Below are 21925 nucleotides of genomic sequence, written 5' to 3'. Positions count from 1 at the left end.
CCACGGGCTCTTCCATTAGCATGGGGGCTGGGAGCTCAGGTGGGGGGGGGGGGCGTCCCGGATAATAAGTCAAGGTTGGTCATGATGGCGGGGGGGTCAGCGGGGGCTAGTAGGGAACTTAAAAACCCTCCCTCTGCGCCCGGGCCAGGCCCTGAAATAGCCCCGCCCCCAGGGCGACCGCAGGGCGGAAGTGAGTTCACGGGACCGGACGTGACATCGGAGACTCCCGACGAATCGGGTGCTGCGGAGGGGTCTGAGGGCGCGGCGGAGAGCGAGGAGGCCGGGTGCAGGGAGGAGGAGGGGGGAGACGAGGCGTCGGCGGTGGACGAGGTGACGCTGTCCCTCCTGGCTCAGCTGGAGGAGATGGAGAGAGAGGAGGAGAAGGAGAGGCGGGAGAGGGAGAAGAGGAGGAGCAGACACCTGAACATCCAGAGCGTGGAGCTGAAGCTGCCCACGGAGCTGGCGCTGCAGCTCACCGAGCTGTTTGGACCTGTGGGGGTAGACCCAGGTAACACACACACACACACACACACACACACACACACACACACACACACACACACAGAGGAAGAAGAAAGTAAACAAAAAAAAGTGACTGAATACATATGACTATTTTCTGTCTCCTCTCAATGATTATTTGTCGTGCTTATCACAATGTCACAATGACGTCATCAGGCAGCGGTGGCATAAAGAGCTGCTTGTGAGAGGACCACAGAACAAGGATGGTGTAAACAGCCTTTAGGGAGTCTGGTCACTGGAGCTGACCGGCCGTCTCCCTCCTCTCCTGCTGTGTTTTCAGGGGCGTGTTCTGCAGATGACTACGCTGTGCAGATGGACCTCAATGTGGCCCGCCTCCTCCACCAGCAGTGGAAGGACACCATCCAGGTGAGCTGGAGATCGGCCGCTGGCGGCCATCTTAGAATCCTCCGCTTTCAAATCAAATTTTACGGTTTACAACCGTGGCCTTTATTAGGTGATCTACTGATGTTATGATACTGCAGCCCTTGATATGTCGCAACTAGTTATGGTTGAGCCTGGTTCACATACACCACCATTTTAAGCAGCATTAGAACGAAATTTGGCTGGTTTCATTACTGCCCATTTCAAATGTCGAAGGTTTTCAAGATTCAACCCGTCAACTCTTACGCAAACCTTCATGGCGAGATGGGATGTTCTAATACTGACATCGCGCCCGTTCATGTCGGCCTGGCTTTAGAGTTAGCGAGTAGTTAAACATCACCCTCTATCATTAGGACAGACATTCCAGCATTCCCGGTGAAGGCCGGAGTACTGTGGGTCTGTATACTGAACACATCCTTATCTTGTGTGTGAGTGCGTGCGCGTGTGACTGTGTGTGTGACTGTATGTGTGAGTGTGTGTGTGACTGTCTGAGAGTGTGTGTGTGTGACTGTGTGTGAGTGTGTGTGTGTGAGTGTGTGTGTGACTGTATGTGTGAGTGTGTGTGTGTGTGTGTGACTGTGTGTGTGAGTGTGTGACTGTATGTATGAGTGTGTGTGTGTGTGTGACTGTATGTGTGAGTGTGTGTGTGTGTGACTGTATGTCTGAGAGTGTGTGTGTGTGTGTGACTCTGAATGACTCGCCTTGTATCTTCATAGGAGAGGCAGAGACAAGCGGCCCTCTCCTATCATCTGCTGCAGGAAAGTGAGTACACACACACACACACACGCGTTTGAGTACACACAAGCATACACACATCCAAATTCAAAACAACTTTATTAATCCCACCAGGGGCAATTAGTTACGAGCAGCTTGTACACAGAGAAACACAGCAACACACAACAGCATACAAACAAATACACACAAGGAGCTAAAATGTGCAATCAAATCTATAAATAATAACCTTGATATTTACAATAACAAATCAGACTTTTTTAACGTGAATTTAATGCATATGAATGCATATTTTCTGTTCTTAAACCCACTGCTTCTCTCTCTCTCTCTCTCTCTCTCTTCCTCTTCTTGCTGGTCCTCCAGGCTCCGTCCACTGGGGCGAGTCACAGGCAGCCAAGACCGGGCCCAGGGAGGGGTCCCGGATGGCGCACTTTCTGATTGGCGTGGACGGCTTCTCGTCCCTGGGCAGCCAATCGGAGGCCCAGGAGGACGTGCTGTTCATGGACCACTGGAGCGCGTCCCGCCCCCACGTATCCCTCAGGGACATCATGACGGAAGAGCAGGTGCTGCAGGAGAACATGGAGAGGGTAACACACACATACACACACACACACACACACATACACACACACGCACACACACATACACAAGGTTCCATGTCATACATACAGTGCACTCACGACATCTTGTCAGTCACATCTAGACCACCGGTAATACCACCTCATGTATGCCTTTCTGCCCCCACCCTCTCCTCCCTCTTTTACCCACCCTTTCCCCCATTCTCTCTCTCTCTCTCTCTCTCTGTTTCTCCTCAACACCCCTCCCTCCCTCCCTCCCTCCCTCGTTCCAGTCCAGGCAGGGTAGAGCAGAGTTGGACAGGCGCGATGGCGCCACGCCACTGAAGGAGAGGCAGCTGTATGACCTCTTCCCCTCCATAGACAGACACTTCCTCCAGGACATCTTCAGGGACCACAGGTGAAACGCACACACACACACACACACACACACACACACACAGGCATGAATCCCACACACATACAAACTGGCACACACTCAGTGATCAAAAGGTTTTCGGGTGTTTAGTTCAAGGTTCATAGCATGAAGACGGAACAGAAACCAGATGTTTAATGATTTTGTTACTTCTGGTGAAACAGTATGTGCTGTTTTCTGTTCTGAAGAGTGTGTGTGTGTGTGTGTGTGTGTGTGTGTGTGTGTGTGTGTGTGTGTTTGCGCGTAGCTACTGTCTGGCAGAGACTGAGCAGTTTCTTCGGTCTCTCCTGGACGAGAGCCCAGTGAGGACGGTAGTAGCGCCTGAACGCGAGACCCAGAGGACATCGAGCAAGGAGAGGGACAAGGTACGCCCTCACAAACCAGGGCTTCCGTTGACCAGTAATTACTGGTTTTTGTCCGTGAAAATCTATTGAAGTGTGACATATTTAAATCACTCCAGTCATAATATCCGGTGAAAATAATTCCTTCTAAGCACAATTTGTATTAAAATAGGCTAAAATTAAATTTCCACATATTCTGATTCCTTCTATATAAAAAAAAAAGATGGGGGAAAAAAAAAATCTGTGTAGGCTCTAGGCCTATATGCGCTGAACGAAACAGCCCTAACGTAGCCTGCCTAGCAGACCGCCATAGCGAGCGAGAGTGAGTGAGAGGGGAGGCTACCATAACGTGTATAGTCTAACCATAATGATATAAATCTAGACTACATGCATTGTGGTATTTCTTTATATAGCCCAGCCTGCCCATCAATTGTTTCTCAATAAACAGTTATGTCCTCCTCATCCTCTGAGTCCCAATAAGTAGGCTGTGATTTACCAGGCAGCTCTAAATGCCTTCCCAATCAATGAGACGTGGCTTTAAAAATGACTTATTATTGATGAAAATGGTAAAACTGGAAAGTTATATAGCGCACATCTAATCGTTTCAGATGAGAAATAGACATTAAATGGCATATATAATCTACACAACAACTAGTCACCACAACAAACACATATTATATTATAATCACAGGATTATATCCCAAATATTTACATTAAAAACAGAAACTACATCTTGGTAACACAGCGATACACATCTGCTCTGTCCTCCATCCTCCTCATAGTATCTGTATCTTACGTTCTCTCCATCTACCACTTAATGTTACCCTCTTTCTCTCTACCACTTAATGTTACCCTCTTTCTCTCTCTCCATCTACCACTTAATGTTACCCTCTTTCTCTCTCTCTATCTACCACTTAATGTTACCCTCTTTCTCTCTCTCTATCTACCACTTAATGTTACCCTCTTTCTCTCTCTCCATCTACCACTTAATGTTACCCTCTTTCTCTCTCTCTATCTACCACTTAATGTTACCCTCTTTCTCTCTCTCTATCTACCACTTAATGTTACCCTCTTTCTCTCTACCACTTAATGTTACCCTCTTTCTCTCTACCACTTAATGTTACCCTCTTTCTCTCTCTCCATCTACCACTTAATGTTACCCTCTTTCTCTCTCTTTATCTACCACTTAATGTTACCCTCTTTCTCTCTCTCTGTCTACCACTTCATGTTACCCTCTTTCTCTCTCTATCTACCACTTAATGTTACCCTCTTTCTCTCTCTATCTACCACTTAATGTTACCCTCTTTCTCTCTACCACTTAATGTTACCCTCTTTCTCTCTCTCTATCTACCACTTAATGTTACCCTCTTTCTCTCTATCTACCACTTAATGTTACCCTCTTTCTCTCTATCTACCACTTAATGTTACCTCCTCTTTCTCTCTCTCTCTCTATCTACCACCTAACGTTACCTCCTCTTTCTTTCTCACTATCCGTCTCCATCCCCTCCCTCTCACCCCTCTCTCATCACGCCACGCTCTCTTCCCTACCCCCCTCCCCTCAGAGGGGGAAGCTTGCGGAGGCCCAGCCCCCCGCCCAGTCCTACCAGGATGTGGAGGACCCGGAGTACCAGGACTTCCGCGCGGAGGCCAGCCTGCAGAGGAGCCGGCAGCACGAGTGCTTCGCCAAGGCCGCCGAGGCCTACAGGCAAGGACGCAAGGATGTGGCCTCCTTCTACGCTCAACAGGTACTCTGTCTGTCTGTCTGTGTGTGTGTGTGTGTGTGTGTGTGTGTGTGTGTGTGTGTGTGTGTGTGTGTGTGTGTGTGTGTGTGTGTGTGTGTGTGTGAGGGAGAGAAAATGTTTGGATCATTAATTTATGTGCGTCTGTGTGTGTGAGTTAGAAAGGAACACTTTTGTAAATGTTTCGATCATTAATTTTGTGTGTGTGTGTCTGTGCGTGCGTGCCTCTGTGTGTGTGTGTGTGTGTGTGTGTTTGTGCCAGGGCCACCTCCACGGCCAGCGGATGCGGGAGGCCAACCATCGTGCGGCGGTGCAAATCTTCCAGCAGGTCAACGCCTCCCTGCTGCCTCAGAACATCCTGGACCTCCACGGCCTGCACGTAGACGAGGCCCTGAACCACCTGGGACAGGTGCTCCACGACAAGACCTCCGGTAGGACACACACACACACACACACACACTACAAAACCTGGGACAGGTGCTCCACGACAAGACCTCCGGTAGGACACACACACACACACACACACACACACTACAAAACCTGGGACAGGTCCTCCACGACAAGACCTCCGGTAGGACACACACACACACACACACACACACACACACACACACACACACACACTACAAAACCTGGGACAGGTCCTCCACCACAAGACCTCCGGTTAGAACACGCGCACATCTTTTCTGATGCAATAAATGTGTTGCTGCCTACTGTACGTATGTGTTTAATTCTTACTCTTTCATACAATTCTTACGGATGCAGAAAATGTGTTTGTGTGTGTGTGTCTGCCGGTGCAGAGTGGGAGCAGGGTCTGTGCCGACCTCAGCTCTCTGTCATCACAGGAAGAGGCAACCACAGCCAGGGGGGCGTGGCCCGCATCCGCCCTGCCGTCATAGACTACCTCAACAGTCAGCGCTACAGGTACGCGCACACATGCACACATACACACACCCGCATGCACACACATACACACACACACACACACACAGCATTACAGGTGTGCGCACACAACCACACCCACACATACTCTGCTCTACAGGTACACATTCACACACTGTCCTGGAAGCTTACTACCACCATCTTTGACCCTCATGCACGCCTCCTTCCTTCTCTCCCAGGTACAGTGAGCCAAAGCCAGGTGTGGTGTTGGTGTCTCTGAATTGACCAGCCTGCTGGAGGGAACCACAGTAGCCATGACACGTCTGCTGGAGGGGACCGCAGTAACAGTAACACGTCTGCTGGAGGGGACCACAGTAACAGTGACACACCTGCTGGGCATTGCATATAGTCCTATAGTCTGATCTATACTCTACCTCTCCTACTATTCCACCTCCAGATATCTATCTCTCTCTCTATCTCTCTCTCTCTCCCTCTCTTCCTCTCTCTCTCCACACTAGTAGTAGCTGATAGAGATATTCTCTTAATCTGTATGAAACACTTGATATATTTTGACAGTTTGTATATTTGTATGAAACTTTATCAGGATGAACGAGTGATGCTAGAGTGGTATAAGTGTGTATTATATTATTATTATTGTACGCTAGAAACATTTTATGAATATGTTGTGCACATGATTGTATATCTTGCAATGCCTTTGTACCTGTGTATTTTGTGTTCTAATGAACCAATGAATTTTGTGTTCAAGATTTTAACTGGCAGAAAGGGTGCATCGGATTTCGGATTATGTGCTATGGGACGATTTCCCAGACACCAATACAAACATTATAATTCTATTTTCTTTGAAAATTGAATTGAAAACTCTTGAATCTTAGACAAGGCTTAAACTTTTTTTTTTTTTTTTTTTTAAACCCATTGACACAATCCCAATCCATCATGTTAATCTGGTGTAGATGGTGCTCTGTGGGTTTTGCACACAGCAGTAACTTGTAGTTTTGGGGGGTTTATTAAATGAGAGGTTGTCCATGGGACATTACCGCTGTGTTTAATTCCCCCAGGGTAAACCAGATGTAGATTCTCAGATTTGATGAAGAGAATTAAGGACAAACTTTTTCTGGAAGAAAAAAAAAAGCACCTATAGGTACTTTCTTTCCAGAACTCTGGTTTGGGGTCATGGTGATTTAGGGGAAACTTGCTGACGTTGTCTTAGTACCTCGTTGTAGCAGCACACTAGACCCGCAGCTCTCACAGTCTGAAGAGGTGCTTTCCTGCTTATTTTCACTCAGGTACTTAAATAGGGCTGTTCCCAGACACAGATGCAGCTAGTCCTAGACTACTGAAAAAGAGCTACCTGCCGTGGGTATTTTCTGTGGAAGGGACCTCCTAGATTCTGTGTGGGACCAGCTCATGCTCTCCAAGGCCAGGTGATACCAGGCCAGGTGTCTGAATTGTTTCTCAGGTCTTCTAAACGTTTTTTTGTCACTACAAGTACCATACGCACTCAGTTATCATGGCATGTAGCCCTACTAATTACTTTGTATTATATGTTGAATATTGTTTCATATGTTTTATAATATGGTAAGTACTAGGTTACTACGTAGTTTGTGTGGCTCTGCACTGCTCGAGTTGGTTGCAATACCATATTCCTGCATAAGAAACTTTTTTTAAGATACATTTTTGTAAGATAACGTTTTCGACCACGATACATCATGTTGACGTTTTACTATTCTAACATTAATGCCAAACGGACTCTGAGGTATTGTATAGGGCTTGGGAAAATGTAGTCCCAGACACGACCATCTTGTTTCTACACAGGTGTATCTATTCGTCTGATTGCATAGGATTCTATGCAGTAGAGCCAATCAGACAAATGGATACACCTGTGTAGAAACAAGATGGTCGTGTCTGGGACTACATTTTCCCAAGCCCTATAGCCTAATTATAAACAAGAAATGATTATTTTTATATTCATGATTGTTGATAAGGTTCTTATATTTTTACAGATTGTATTGTATTTGAATAAAATAATGATTTGTCCAAAGTGGCTTGCCTCCCTCTCTCTTTCTCTCTCTGCACCAGTTTATAGTAACCTATTCTTCCATTCTTCTCGTGTAATGCGTAGTAATTACCGGAGATTGTATCGACCTGGGTTTGTGGTAGATGACTCACGGTGATTTCTGCTTCCGGTTCGATAAACAGCCATCGTTCCACTGACGAAAGGTCATGCGCGCGGGGACGGTGAGATGATTTCCCATAGACTTGAATTGTGGACGACATGATTAGCCAAATCAGTGTGTGCCACTATCGGCGCAAACAACTGCGTCAACTCTCACATCTGCAGGCCTATAAATCGGACCCTTTTGGACACGACAGCCCCGTCCCGCAGTGCAAAAATATAATTTACAACGGCAGCAATGCAACACGAAAAGCCATCTAAAATAAATAATTTACATCCAATAGCCAGCATGATCACACATGAACCTCCACGGTGTCCAAATATGACGCTTTGACTTGGTGTTGTGGTGCCGATGTATGCGCTAAGGACGCACACCTGTCCGTGCGTAAATATACTTGCGCTTGGACACCTTGCGGTGCGCACCGAGACGCGCCAATTCTCAGAAACACGGCTGTGTCTGGGTAGAGGCTGAACAGACCGAGTACAGAGAAAACAGCATCACCCACTGGAGGAAGAGGCTGAACAGACGAGTACAGTTAAGAAAACATCATCACCCACACTGGCGCACGCCTCTCAACGGATGCTGCCTGTGATCTCATGAACGAGACAACGGCCTAGGCTACAATATCACCTCTCACTTCCCCTTTTCACTGTTTATGCGTGGAGGGGCCTGATACACATTTTTATTTAGACTTTTCTGTTTACCACTAGCCTTGTCATTGAAAGTTTTAGTTCCGCTTTGTACTTAGTGATTGACTTGGTTTTAATAACTTCACGAAAACGGTTCGACAAGCCGCCCGCTGTCTCCGATGCTTTGAACTCGAGCGCAGCATCCGCCCGTTGTCACTATGAAGACTGCCTTTGTGTGGTCGACGGCTGGAAAGAAAGGTGAGCTATAAACATTGCTACTTTCTGTTAATAAGACCTAACCTACTTATTATCCATGTTATCCAGATACTTTTACAATTATATACCCTAGGCTACAGATTTTGTTTCGATTTCATCGACACGTTTTGAACTTATAGGCTAGACCAGCTCGAAACTAAAAAATAGAGTCTGATCTTACACAATTTTCTTACACAATAAGCCCATATCAAATTAAATTAGCCTAGATTCAAATGCAATAAGTCTGTGGCGAGAGCACACGATTGGTTTCCTATCATTTGTAATGTGAAATTAAAAACATTTAACCCTCCATTAAAACCTTACAAAATGGCAGCATTGGCACACTGAAGAAAGTAGTTTACTTTTTTACTTTTTCAAAGTCTCTGGGGGGCACTTGTCCGTAGCTCCGTAGACAGTTGTACATGTTCTCTATTCTGTATCTCTATTCTCCATCTTCTGTTCTAAACGGTAGGCTATTTTACAATGGAAACCTACATGATACAGTTCAGAATTTATTATCAGATTGCTGTATTTCAGTCTGATCGACCAGGCTTGTGTTGCCATCCTTTTCCCCTGGGCTACAGATCTGTTATTTTCTGTCCTGACCTACCAGGGGAAGGTCAGAGGTATTGACAGAGGAGTAGGCTGGTGCTCACACATCCAGGTAGGCAGTCTGAAATGCCTCTAAAAAAAAAAAAAACTAAAATTATGCAATATAAGAAATACACATACACTTGAATAATGATAAACCACTGTTGAGGGCAGGGTCTTAATCTCAACATTGTCATACTAAGCAGAACTAAACTGCTGGTTTTGAACATCTATTTTTACATCATTCTCCAGGGCTTCAGCAACTATGATGGACACAACCAGAACCAGTTAGGCCTATCTCTTTTTCCACAGCGTTAGGGTTAAAGGTTGTAAGGGTCTCATTTCGGATTATTCTAAGGTTGTGTTCCAACCTGGGTTCCTTGCTAGAAACTACAGATGACTAGAGGTTGTACAGTATGGACAGTGGTTGGTTCATGTTTCCTTTCTATTGGGATTCCAGTAACTTTCTCCACTATTGAAAGTAATGCTACTTAGTCGATTAGACTTCATGTGTCCAGGAAACTACCACCTAAAAGGATGTTAGGTGTTTCACAGCCCTAAATAAACAGATTTTGGTGAGCACCACAGATACCCATGACCCTGCTCAACATTTTCAGAGGGAAAAACCAGGGTACAGGACTCCGCTTTTAAAAACCCGTGCAGAATGGCTAGTGCTTCCGGACAAAATCATCAGGGTACACCCAAGAGTCACTCGGATTGGTTCAGAATGTGTACATATCGTCTGTGTCCCGCTGTACATTCGAGAACATCCTAGCTGAAACACCATTGAAGAGGTTGAATACACCTCTGCTTCTATTCTCTTGACTAAACCGCTCTCCCTCTCTGTTTAAACGGTTAAAGAGCAGGTTGTATAGCATCTATGTTCTCCTGACTGACCTCTCCATCTCTCCACCCTGCAGTTCTCACGCCATTCTTACGGCCAACCCTGATCGGGCCGAGTGACCACCTGTGATGTCATTCGCAGGAGGGGGGGACGCAGCCTATGCCCATCGCCATGAAGACCACAAAGAAGAAGTGAGGTTTGAGCAGACAGGAACTAGGAGGGTGTAAACCGACATCTGGCAGTTTTATCGTCAGCAGAACTGAGTGAGGGCAGACGCTGAAGTTTACAGAAGGCAGCAAGATCAACAAGATGGACGTCTGTACGAACCGCTGACCTCCATCAAACACCCCCAAAAACGGACTACGACTCAAACTTCATTTAAAGAAAACTACAACTCCAAACAACTGCCAATGATGAACGGCGGGGTGGCGGAGACCTCTGTGAAGTGCGTCCTGGTTGGCGACAGCTTCGTGGGGAAGACGGCCCTCCTGGTCCGCTTCACGTCAGAGACGTTCCCCGACAGGTACACGCCCACCGTCTATGAGAGCACTGGCGTGGAGGTGTTCATGGATGGCGTCCAGATCAGCCTGGGCCTCTGGGACACGGCGGGGAACGACACGTTCAAGTCCATCCGGCCCATGTCCTACCAGCAGGCCGACGTGGTCTTGGTGTGCTACTCGGTGGCCAACCCTTCCACGTTCCACAGCGTGAGGAACAAGTGGATGGCCGAGGTGCGGGAGCACCTTCCGCGCGTCCCGGTGCTGATCGTGGCGACCCAGACGGACCAGCGAGAATCGGGCCCCCACAGGGCCAGCTGCGTGCCGTCGTCCGAGGGTAGGCTGCTGGCCAGGGAGGTGCGAGCCAAGGGCTACCTCGAGTGCTCGGCCATCAGCAACCGCGGCGTGCAGCCGGTGTTCGAGCAAGCGGTGCGGACAGCTGTCAACCACGCCAGGAGACAGACACGCCGGAGGTTATTCGACCTCAACCAGTGCAAGGTGTTTTGACCTCTTACTGAGTGACATCCGGGAGGCTTAAGCAAGGGACGTTCACCTTCACGTGTTGCTGCAGGGATGATGAACTGAAGCTGTATTTTAGAGTTGTGAAGCATGTGTTAAGAATTCAAATGACACAAAATAATAATGCCCAAACTGGATCTTTTATGCATTTCAAATGTCAGGCGGCAGCAGAACATCAATTTCTCTGTCAAATGGACCACCCAGTAAGACATGTCGGCTTTTGATGCATATTTGAGTGCCGCCGTCGTTTTGATAAACTCTCGCACCAAGACACAGAAATGTGATGGGACTTGCTGTGTGATTTTTATGAGTGATTTTTAGACAAGACACTGTCCATTTTAGAATGTCTGTCCTGTTGTTTGTTTGAATACATGTAGCGGTCAGTGATTATTTTTATGATTATTATGATTTGAGTGTCCAACTAGGATAGAGAAGACATTAAAAGCTTCGTCCAAACTGTTTACTTGGTTTTAAGTATTTTGTTACTTTATTGACGTTGGCCTATTGAGGTTTTGTTTTCTATTCTAATAATATGATTAATGATCAAAATGGTTTTATGGTATAAGAAGAATTTTCTGTCTATTCTGTTTTGTATCGTAGTGCTTGAATACACTTTAAGTTCATATGCGATCTTACTGTTGATGTTTCAAATTGCATGTGCTGGGTGAGACTGATAAGTCCATAAAGGATTTTTTTTGTTTGAAGCCAAGGAACCCACATAGAAATTATAGTAAACTTTAATTAAACACATTTTTTAATATTGAAGTCTTGGAAGCTGATACTTAAAAAAAAAACATTTATTACATTTGATTATGTATCAATCTGGAAAACGATTAAGGTCAACTAGATTCAGTTAAACTTGAATAGATTTGATCTGTCAGACTCCTATAAACACGGTTCATTGATGTGTCGGAGCAAGGCTCAAAACATTTTTGAAAGAATAAAACCATATGTATGTAAATACTTGACAGACTGTAACTTTGTCAGTTACTATGTTATCATACAGTATTTATACTATAATATGTTATCATGTTGACTATGCTATCAAATGAATAGTTGGTACAGGACATTAATCTGTAACCTGTATTTATCATAATTCATTTACAAAAATGAAGCAGAAGTGCATAATACCTCATTGTCATACTGTATGACATTGTTGTATCTAAATATGATTTATATTGATATTGATATCTCAGGAACAGCTTTCAGCTGGAAAAGATCATTTTAAAGATATGGATAGAAATCTTGTTGTACAGAGGTTTAAGGGTTAATACAGTCAAAGCTAGTATGAGCTCACACATATACACACACACACACACACACACACACACACACAGGATGAGGGTTGGTGGCAGTCTAGTGTTGTGGTTAAGGATTAGTGTGGCTAGAACGTCAACTTTGACAGCTAGAAACTCAAGCTATGTTGCACAGGATCATAAGACTATGATGCATTTGGAACCCCTACCTAATTGCGTTAATGTGAATGTTGGTGGAATGCTCAGCAGAGAAATGCTGAACAACCAGGAATATACTATAGGCTCTGTCTCTTGCTGTCTCATTCTCTCTCTCTCTCTCTCATGTGGTTCTAAGAGAGGCTGTGAGTGAGGCTGATGCAATACTCGCTTTTAGATGAAAAGCTGAAAACCACCAAACCCCTTCCCAGCTCAGCTCTATGGCAACTAAAGCCTAGTTTATGCTGTATGAGACGAGCTATGGCTCATGGATCATAGACACAGTACAGAGTAGGTCTAATTTATACTGTGTAATGTGTCTATGATCCATGAGCCATAGCTCAACTTGAACAGTAGGTACTGGGTTTAACACTCTTTCACTCAACTCATTCACGCACGCCCGTGCACACACACACACACACACACATATGCAGAACAGGCATCTCTTTGTCACTGTCACTGAGAATAGCCATTCATTTATGGTAGTGTACTTGATTCTGAGCCCGTGTCTGTCTTCTGATTGGCCCCTGGTGCGGTCAACACTCACATCCCCAGCATCCTCCAGTCACGCCTCTCTTACATTCTCCACCTCTCTCTCTCGGTCTGGGCGGTAGCTAGCCCAGTGGTTAGAGCATCTAAGTCGCTTTGGGTGAAAGCGTTTGCTAAATGTCCAAAATGATCAGGCTTTGTCTGCATGAAATAAGACATCACGTGTGCATAGGCTGTCTGTCTTTACTACCCCCCCCCCCCATGTCATCCTGTTTTATTTTCTCTCTTTCTCTCTCTGCCTCGCTCTCTCACCCCAGCAGGAAGCACCTGTGATCCATCTCGGTTACCACAGCGGTTCAGTGTCACACTAGCAGACCTCGCACAGCCACATCTCACTGTCACACAACTGTCTCTCTGTATGCTGGCCTCTAAATAGCTAAATACACACACACACACACACATACATTACACTGTCACAAGAATGCACAGAAGAGTGCATTGTTGTATGATGTGTGTTTTGTCTGTGTGATGAGTACGTTTGTGTGTCACTGTTCATGTTCATCCTATTTTCAAATGAAGACCTATCTTAGTTGCACTTTATGCTGCTATCTACACTGTACAGGTGGTTTGGCATTTTTAAATACTATACATACAGAGTACTGACGGTTTAGCATTGTTAATACTGTACAAACAGAGTACTGTAATATTGTTAATATTGTTAATACTGTGCAGTACTGACGGTCTGGCATTGTTAATATTGTACACATGCAATAGGATGAACATATGCAATATGCCTTAAACCTGATCTTAGGTCAGCTTTGTCTCTACTGGTAACTGGCTAGGAATGAGAGAGTGTAGACTTATAGCTGAATTAGTCTGTACTGCTTCGACCTCTAGCTCACAGTGTGTGTGAGTGTGTGTGTGTGTGTGTGTGTGTGTGTGCGTGCGTGTGTGTTTAACATATGTAGACGTGTGTTCTGCTCTTTGACACGCTGTTCTGAGCCACCCAGTGTTCAAAGCCTGTCGCTTAGTGGTTGACTGCTGTGTTGTGGTATGTGTAACGCAGTAAGGTTGTGTGTGTGTGTGTGTGTGTGTGTGTGCTATGCAGGCCCTGTACTGAGACAGATAGCGCTGCACAGGCATCCAATTTCTCCCAGTCCCCTTGCGCCATGTGATACTGTGTGTGTGTGTGTGTGTGTGTACCTGTGTGTGTGTATGTGTGTGTGTGAGTGAGACAACCCTGGGTCTTGTTCCAGGGAAGCAAACGCACACAAACCTACAAATGCACAGACACACAAAAGGGACGGCAACGCAAATGTGCAACAAATAACGACCAGCGAAGCACAAAGCCGTCGGAGAGGAAGATGAGTTTGATTCTCTAGATTTTTTTTGTGACAAGAGGGTCGGTCTGGGAGCAGAATGGAGCTGAGCAGAAAGTGACGTCAAGGCACCGGGTTTGTTTCTTCAGACGGTTTATTAAATGATTTAACTGTGAGCTTGTGGCTTTGTGAAGATGAAGTCCGTGGTTTTCATGGTGTGGATTAGCTTGTTGCTTCACGGTAAGCCCTTCATGTTACTGATACAGATCAAGAATTTGATTCCGATTTGTTTGTAATTTGATTCTACTTTTTTTTCCAGTTTCTTTGTCTCACTCATGTTTGTTTTCATACAGTATTTGCTCTCCAATCATCTAGCACATCTCTCTCTCTCTCTGTCTCTCTCTCTCTCACACTCACCTCATCTCCGTCTCTCTCCATAGTTTCCCATGGTGCTCAGGGCCGTTATGCCCAGAAGCTGTTGACCGACCTGATGGAGAACTACTCCAACGCCCTGCGGCCAGTAGAGGACACAGACAAGACCCTCAACGTCACCCTGCAGATCACCCTGTCCCAGATCAAAGATATGGTGAGAATACAACACGCACAACTGTCACATCACGGTTGAGCACAGTTGCGTATCTTGTGTTCTCACCATATCTTTGTTCTGTGACTTTAATATGCGGTTGTTGTTCTACTCACCACACCTGACAGTTATGCATCTCATATCTACTCACCCTATCTTTGATTGGAGAGTACATGATGTTTGATTTATCTAACTGTCAAAGATTAAACTGCATATTACACTCACAGATCAAAGATATGGCGAGAATACAAGATACACAGCTGTCACAGATCACACTGCAAAGAGATCACACAGATCAAAGATACAGAGCGTGACAAGAGATACTGTATGTAACTGCACATCACACTGTCATAGATCGCCCACCAAAGATATTGTGCACATACAGTATAAGATGAACAACTGTCACATGGCATTCAAATGACATTCAGAACCAACTCTTCTAAAAAACACAGTGAAGTGAAGGCTCCCTGTACTGGGAAGAGTGTGACCTTGTTTTGCATCTGTCGGTACTTCATTGTGACCAAGGTGACATCGTGAGGTTTCTGTCTCTCTCATGCGGTCACCATAGGTACTTAAACCACATGAGAAGGAGGGAGAGGAACAGAGGCCACCTTGTTCAATGTTTTTGTCTTCTGGACCTAGAGTTAGAACTCCTCATTGACATTTCAACTACTTAGTTTTAAGCTTAAGTGTAAAAGGGTACAGGATGTGGGCCTCTGGTCTTTTTAGTGACTGGCATGAAAGCAGTGGTTGTTTAGGTATGCAGGCTACACCCTCTGTGAACCATCTGGTAGGGGTGTGATATTCCTGTCCTGACCACTAGAGGGGAGCATAGAGCAAGAGAGTATTAGGATACACAAACAAACACTGGCAAGCCCTGCTGCATACCAGTAACAGTCTACCTGAAATGTTTATCTTTAAACGGTGTCTGTTTCAGAGTTAGGCAAGGTCTTCAAGTTCTTTTAAGTACTTTTTAAGCGGTGCAGCCGCTTCTATACGTGACACGTGTCCATTCATAGAAACAGATTTAGACCAAGACCAATCAGGAGTCACCAATGCTGCTGCACACCAGCACTAGAGAGCAGGCATGAGGAAAGCAAAAGTCAGTTTGATTTATATAGCACTTTTCACAGAACAGGCCACAAAGTGCTTCACAAATCATAAAATAATTAAAAACAATGGTAAAAAACAACACAAAACATAAAAAACAAGGACATAAAGATATTAAAGGGCTAAAGAAGGCTAGACAAAGCTCAGTCTGAAAAGATGAGTCTTAAGCTGTGTTATCAGAGTCAACAGAGGCCACAGTAAGAATCCTGGGAACCAGATGAACATTTTGAGATATATTAAGCCTGTGTAGATTTAAAACTGTAGGAGTGGTGACAAGTTAGAAAATGAGTAAGGATTTTGAAATGACCAACTGCCGCTAGAGTGGAGTTCTGAACGTTCCACCATTTGTGTGAATGGGGAGCATGGTTTTCAGGTACAGGTAACACTGAATATTTAAAAAACTATAAATTGCTTAGATATTCGTATGCAAGTGATAGCATGGAAATCTGAACAGTAATAATTACAGGCTACCGTGACAGTAATGTTAGGGACAGTAATAAATTGTTCAAAAATATATAAGTTGCATATTTATTTTATTTCTAACATGAATTTATAACCTGGGGACATACATAAAAGTTCACCTTTTAAAAAGTTTTTTTTTTTTTTTTGAAGAATCACCCATATAAGTGGAGTTGCTCTAAGCAGAATTTTGCCATGGGGCCATGGCTGAACAAATACGTATCTTTATTAGAACAAAACTGCAATTTTGGCAAAAATATACAATATAATAGAGAATGGTGGGGCAAAAACTGGAAAAATGCAATGCTGAGGTCCATGACCTGCTTCTCTAACCCACTATGAGCGATTTCTGATCCCGTCAATTTAATTACAGACTTGAGGAACAAAACCTTGGTCAAAATATAAGACTGCGTTATGTGGTTAGTTTGTATTTAAAGGACTTTTTAAGCACTTTGTTAAAAAAGGGTCTATTTTCAAGGTATTCCAGTACTTGATTTTCCCTGCTCAAAATTCAAGCACTTCATGCACCTTGTGCGAACCCTGGTTAGTTATGCAAGCTCCTGGTGACCTTTTCCCTTGAGTGTCTGACCTTTCCACCCTCAGTGTGTGTTGCATCTTTCCTGTATGTATGCCTGTGTGTGTGTGTGTGACATTTCCTGAGTGTGTCTAACCCTAATCATTTCTCCAACCCCCTGTATTTTTGTGCACATACCTGTGTGTGTACTCTATGTGTGTCTGCGTGCATACTGTACCAATGTGTGTGTGTGTGTATGTGTGTGTGTGTGTCTGTGTGCGTGTGTAGGACGAGAGGAACCAGGTGCTGACCACCTACCTGTGGATTCGGCAGACTTGGCACGACGCCTACTTGAGTTGGGACAAAGAGGACTACGACGGTCTGGAGGTCATCCGCATTCCCAGCGACCTGGTCTGGAGGCCAGACATCGTCCTCTACAACAAGTCAGTCAGTCTGTCTGTGTGTTTCAGTGAGAGAAACAGAGAGATTCACCATTAGAGGAAAAATACGGTAGTTTTCCTGCAATCCAACTGAAAGTGCAATGTCTCCACACTAAGCCAAAACATGCTTTGTATACCAAACTGGGATGCTCACCCAAATATCCAATCAAATGAGTGTAGGAGGAACAATGCACACCAATAGAGTGGTGAAGCCTGACTTTGTAGGCTGAAAAGTTTTTTGTGGGACGTAGTCCAAAATCCCTATGGGAAAAATGAATGGGATTTGTGAAAAATGCAGAAAATAAGATCTGTGTTTAACCGAGACTCACAGAATAGAGTGCATTTTGTTGTAAAAGTTAAAATACATCACTGGGGTTTTGAGAATTTTGAAGCCCTTAGTTGTTTCTAAATTTAAAACAGACATGCGCTGGTACAGCAACAGGAACATTGCTGGTATTAATAGGCTTGATAGGCTGATACTCTACAAAGTAGCTGCATGAGCCAGTGAGGCCCGCAGCACAGGTGTGTTGATCCAAGAGTGTGCGTTAGGCCTGGCGTGTGTTTTGATCTTAGTGGGTGTTAATGTGCCTCAGGTGTGTGTTGAGCTGAGTGTGTTAATGTGCCTCAGGTGTGTGTTGAGCTGAGTGTGTTAATGTGCCTCAGGTGTGTGTTGAGCTGAGTGTGTTAATGTGCCTCAGGTGTGTGTTGAGCTGAGTGTATTAATGTGCCTCGGGTGTGTGTTGAGCTGAGTGTTTGTGTTGATGTGCCTCAAGTGTATGTTGAGCTGAGTGTTTGTGTTGATGTGCCTCAAGTGTGTGTTGAGCCAACAGTGTGTGTTGTGCCTGAAGGGTGTGTTAATGTGCCTCAGGTGTGCGTGGTCAGTGTAGCCGACCAATAAGAGCTAAGGAGAGGATGGGGGTGTTGATATGTAATGTGTAGAATGTAGTGTAATACATGTAATGTTTGTGTGCCTAAGTCCTCTCCTAGATAATGGGTCTGTATGTAGTTATAGTAATAGTAGAATTGTATTAATACCCGGGGGGGGGGCAGTCATTTATTTGTGTGTGTGCGCACGTGCGTACATGTCTCTGTATTTGACTATATGCATGCCTATATGTATCTATGTGTTTATGTATCCTTGTGTTTGTTTGTGTGTGTGTGTGTGTATACAGGGCTGACGATGAGTCCTCTGGGCCCGCAGACACTAACGTGGTGCTGAGGTACAACGGCGAGATCACCTGGGACTCTCCCGCCATCACCAAGAGCTCCTGTGTGGTGGACGTCTCCTTCTTCCCCTTTGACTGGCAGCAGTGCAACCTCACCTTTGGATCCTGGACATACAACGGCAATCAGGTATACACACACACACACACAGACGTAAACATACAAACAGTCATAAACACTCATGCCTGTGTGTGTGTGTGTGTGTGTGTGTGACCTCCCCGTATCTAGGTGGACATCGCTATGGGCATGGACAGCGGCGACCTGTCGGACTTCGTGGAGAACGTGGAGTGGGAGTGTCACGGGATGCCCGCCGTCAAGAATGTCATCATGTACGGCTGCTGCTCGGACCCTTACCCCGACATCACCTACACGCTCCACCTCAAACGCCGCTCCTCCTTCTACATCTTCAACCTGCTCCTCCCCTGCTTCCTCATCTCCTTCCTGGCCCCACTAGGTACATGGAACGAAGTATAATATATATCATTGGTTTTTTAAAGCTTTACATGGTCTCGCTCCTGCTTACATCAGTGATATTTTAGTATGTTATGTTCCTGCCCGAGCCCTTAGGTCCTCAGATTCACTGCAACTGACCATTCCTCGCACCAGAACTAAAACATATGGTGAAGCTGCCTTCTCCTCATGTGCCCCCAGATTATGGAACGAGCTTCCACTAGACTTACAAAACTCTGGCACCGTGGATACATAAAAAAAAAATCTGAAGACCTACCTGTTCAAAAGGGCATTTCCCATTGGATAATAACAAAGTAGGTTTTTAATTTTGTTAGCATAATGTCATTCCTATTTTACATTGTTTTCTCATGTCTGAATTTTACGTTTGTTTTTTCTGTTGTCTATTGTATTGCATTTTGTATTTATTATGTTGTGTAAAGCACATTGAGAGGCACGTTGTGTCTGAAATGTGCGCTATAAATAAAGATTATTATTATATTATTATTATTATTTTGAATGCGGAGGTGTTCCCTGTCCTGCGTGTCTAGACTCACGAGTCAGTCTCTAAACGCTGCGCTCAGATTTCTTCGCTAAATGTTGGTGGAAACAGATCCAATTCAAAGTCTTTAGCGCAGTCCTTCCTAATGGAGCGGTGAGTGTATTGTTTTGATTCTCCACTCTAGTTTGTTTGTTTGGAGGACATCATTTCCGGTAAGGCGGGTCTTTCACCCTATTGGAGATGTAGGGAGTGGTTCTGATTGGTAGTGTTAGTTTTCGGCACTCTTCTAGCGAAGATTTTCAATGAAGATGTTAGGAGACCAGTGTGTATCTCCTCCCCACAGGGTTCTACCTGCCTGCAGACTCCGGAGAGAAGGTGCAGTTGGGGGTGACCGTGCTGCTGGCCCTCACCGTCTTCCAGTTAATGGTGGCCGAGAGCATGCCGCCCTCAGAGAACGTGCCCCTCATAGGTGAGGGAGGGAGAGAGTGTGTTGTTTGTGCAGGAGAGAGAAAGCGTGTGATACCGTTTGTACAATCTGTGTGACCCCCCCTCCTCTCATATAGGGAAGTATTACATCGCCACCATGACGATGATCACAGCCTCAACGTCTCTCACCATCTTCATTATGAACATCCACTTCTGTGGCGCCGAGGCCCAACCCGTGCCCCGCTGGGCCAAGGTGCTCATCATCGACTACATGTCCAAGATCTTCTTCGTCTACGAGGTGGGCGAGAACTGCACCACGCCAGAGAGCGAGAGGACGAACCTCTACGAGCAGGAGCCAATGGGAATGGACAGTTACCACCGCCACGACGACAACCTCTACCGCAATGGCGTCGGTAACGACCGCTATAAGTACGGAAACGGTCACCAAAATCACCGCCACCACGAGTGCAACGGGCGACCCTACGGCAGTGGTCGCCAGGCCAACGGACACCCGCCCAACCACCCCTATATTAACCACAACCCCAACCAGACCTCCAGGGGAGAGGGGGGTGAGCTGAGGAGGGAGCCCCCCAGACGGTACCATCACATCGGACGCGAGGAGCTAGACTACCAGGCCCCCCCTCCAGAGAACCTCCAACAGCACCTGAACGGGGGGCTCAAGGAGCAGCTGCTCTACCCACCGGAGAAGCACCTCGGCCCGGCCTGCCCCTGCAACTGCCCCTGCCCCCACCACCAACAAGTGAGCAAGCAGCTCAATTACCTCTGTGTGGTTTAGAGATCATGTGATATGGTATTCATGTAAGGTACATACACAGTAGATATCCTGCATGTATCTCTCTCTCTCTCTCCTTCCCCTCTCTCTCTCTCTCCCTCCCTCGCTCTCTTTCAGGTGGTCAAGAACATCCAGTACATCGCCAACTGTTTCCGGGAGCAACGGGCGACCTGCGCCAAGGGGGCGGAGTGGAAGAAGGTTGCCAAGGTGATGGACCGCTTCTTCATGTGGATCTTCTTCATCATGGTCTTCCTTATGAGCATCCTCATCATCGGAAAGGCAACCTGACCTCTCGGGATGGGGACTTTGGGGAGAAAAGAGGGAGGAAGAGAAGAGAGGGCAAGAAAAAGGAAGGGAGAATACCTGTGTACTCAGGGTTATTTTCCAGGTCTGTCATTTTACATATGAAATAACTCATGTTGAATAGTTAATGTGAGAGCTGTAAGACAATCCAGGTTCTGGTCTCTGATCTCAGGACAGCTCTGTTTCCTAGCCTCTCCATTGGTAGCTGGTTAGGAATGAGAGAGTATACTTACCACTGATCCTGAATCTGTCTCTAATCCTTCGACATTTGGCATAGCCTGGCTCACAGTGTGTGCGTGCGTGTGTGCGTGTGTATGTGTGTTCATCATTGCTCCTCAACTCCCTGCCTTCCATACAATAAACCTTTGGAACCTCATCCTGTCTCCCATGTCTGTGTTATGCTTTTGGATTCCCTCTGTATATCAACATAAGTGTGTGTGTGTGTGTGTGTGGGTGTAACATGTGATGTGTGAAGGTGTGTGTATGTATGCACAGGGAGATGTGATGCGCCAGTGCAGTAGTATTGGAGTAGTGGTGCCTGTAGTTGTAGTTGAAGTTGGAGCATGCTGCATGCTGCTTCTGCTTGCTACTTTCTGCTTTCAGCTACTGAGGCCAGCTAGCCTTCTTTGAGAGGGTGAAAAGAGGAGCAGAGCGCGTAAGCCTCCCCCTGCCGGCATATAGCCTCTCCACCGCCAAGACCCCTGCAGCGCCTCCTCGTGGCCACACACGGTAACTGGGTACCTCGCGGTCC

The 21925-nt window shown here is 45.8% G+C and overlaps 3 protein-coding genes across 3 annotated transcripts in view; all 3 read left to right on the top strand.

Moving 5' to 3' along the window:
* The window catches only part of n4bp2 (NEDD4 binding protein 2), a 14066-nt gene extending 6541 nt beyond the window's left edge, over positions 1-7525 (top strand). Inside the window, exons 8-18 of the mRNA XM_084454438.1 lie at positions 1-39; positions 149-508; positions 800-885; positions 1617-1662; positions 1996-2219; positions 2483-2607; positions 2870-2987; positions 4526-4708; positions 4965-5133; positions 5503-5626; positions 5824-7525. The exon at positions 1-39 is cut by the window's left edge and continues 1168 nt beyond it. Of these exons, the coding sequence (XP_084310564.1) occupies positions 1-39; positions 149-508; positions 800-885; positions 1617-1662; positions 1996-2219; positions 2483-2607; positions 2870-2987; positions 4526-4708; positions 4965-5133; positions 5503-5626; positions 5824-5869 (1520 nt within the window). The 3' untranslated portion in view covers positions 5870-7525. The remainder of the gene's footprint in view (positions 40-148; positions 509-799; positions 886-1616; positions 1663-1995; positions 2220-2482; positions 2608-2869; positions 2988-4525; positions 4709-4964; positions 5134-5502; positions 5627-5823) is intronic.
* A 2986-nt stretch (positions 7526-10511) lies between these two features.
* On the top strand, positions 10512-11102 carry rhoh (ras homolog family member H; the record flags this gene model as incomplete). Its single annotated transcript, XM_084454437.1, has 1 exon — positions 10512-11102. One exon carries the CDS (start codon positions 10512-10514, stop codon positions 11100-11102), a length of 591 nt encoding a protein of 196 aa, XP_084310563.1.
* Positions 11103-14240: 3138 nt separating this feature from the next.
* On the top strand, positions 14241-21159 carry LOC311322653 (neuronal acetylcholine receptor subunit alpha-9-I-like; the record flags this gene model as incomplete). Its single annotated transcript, XM_084454734.1, has 8 exons — positions 14241-14277; positions 14814-14959; positions 17328-17482; positions 18652-18832; positions 18932-19157; positions 19996-20121; positions 20216-20838; positions 20989-21159. Exons 2-8 carry the CDS (start codon positions 14864-14866, stop codon positions 21157-21159), a joined length of 1578 nt encoding a protein of 525 aa, XP_084310860.1. The 5' UTR covers positions 14241-14277; positions 14814-14863.
* Positions 21160-21925: the final 766 nt, after the last annotated feature.

Source organism: Borostomias antarcticus (assembly GCF_949987555.1).
Source record: "Borostomias antarcticus genome assembly, chromosome: 20".
NCBI lineage: Eukaryota > Metazoa > Chordata > Actinopteri > Stomiiformes > Stomiidae > Borostomias > Borostomias antarcticus.
This window is presented reverse-complemented; position numbering and strand designations above follow the sequence as displayed.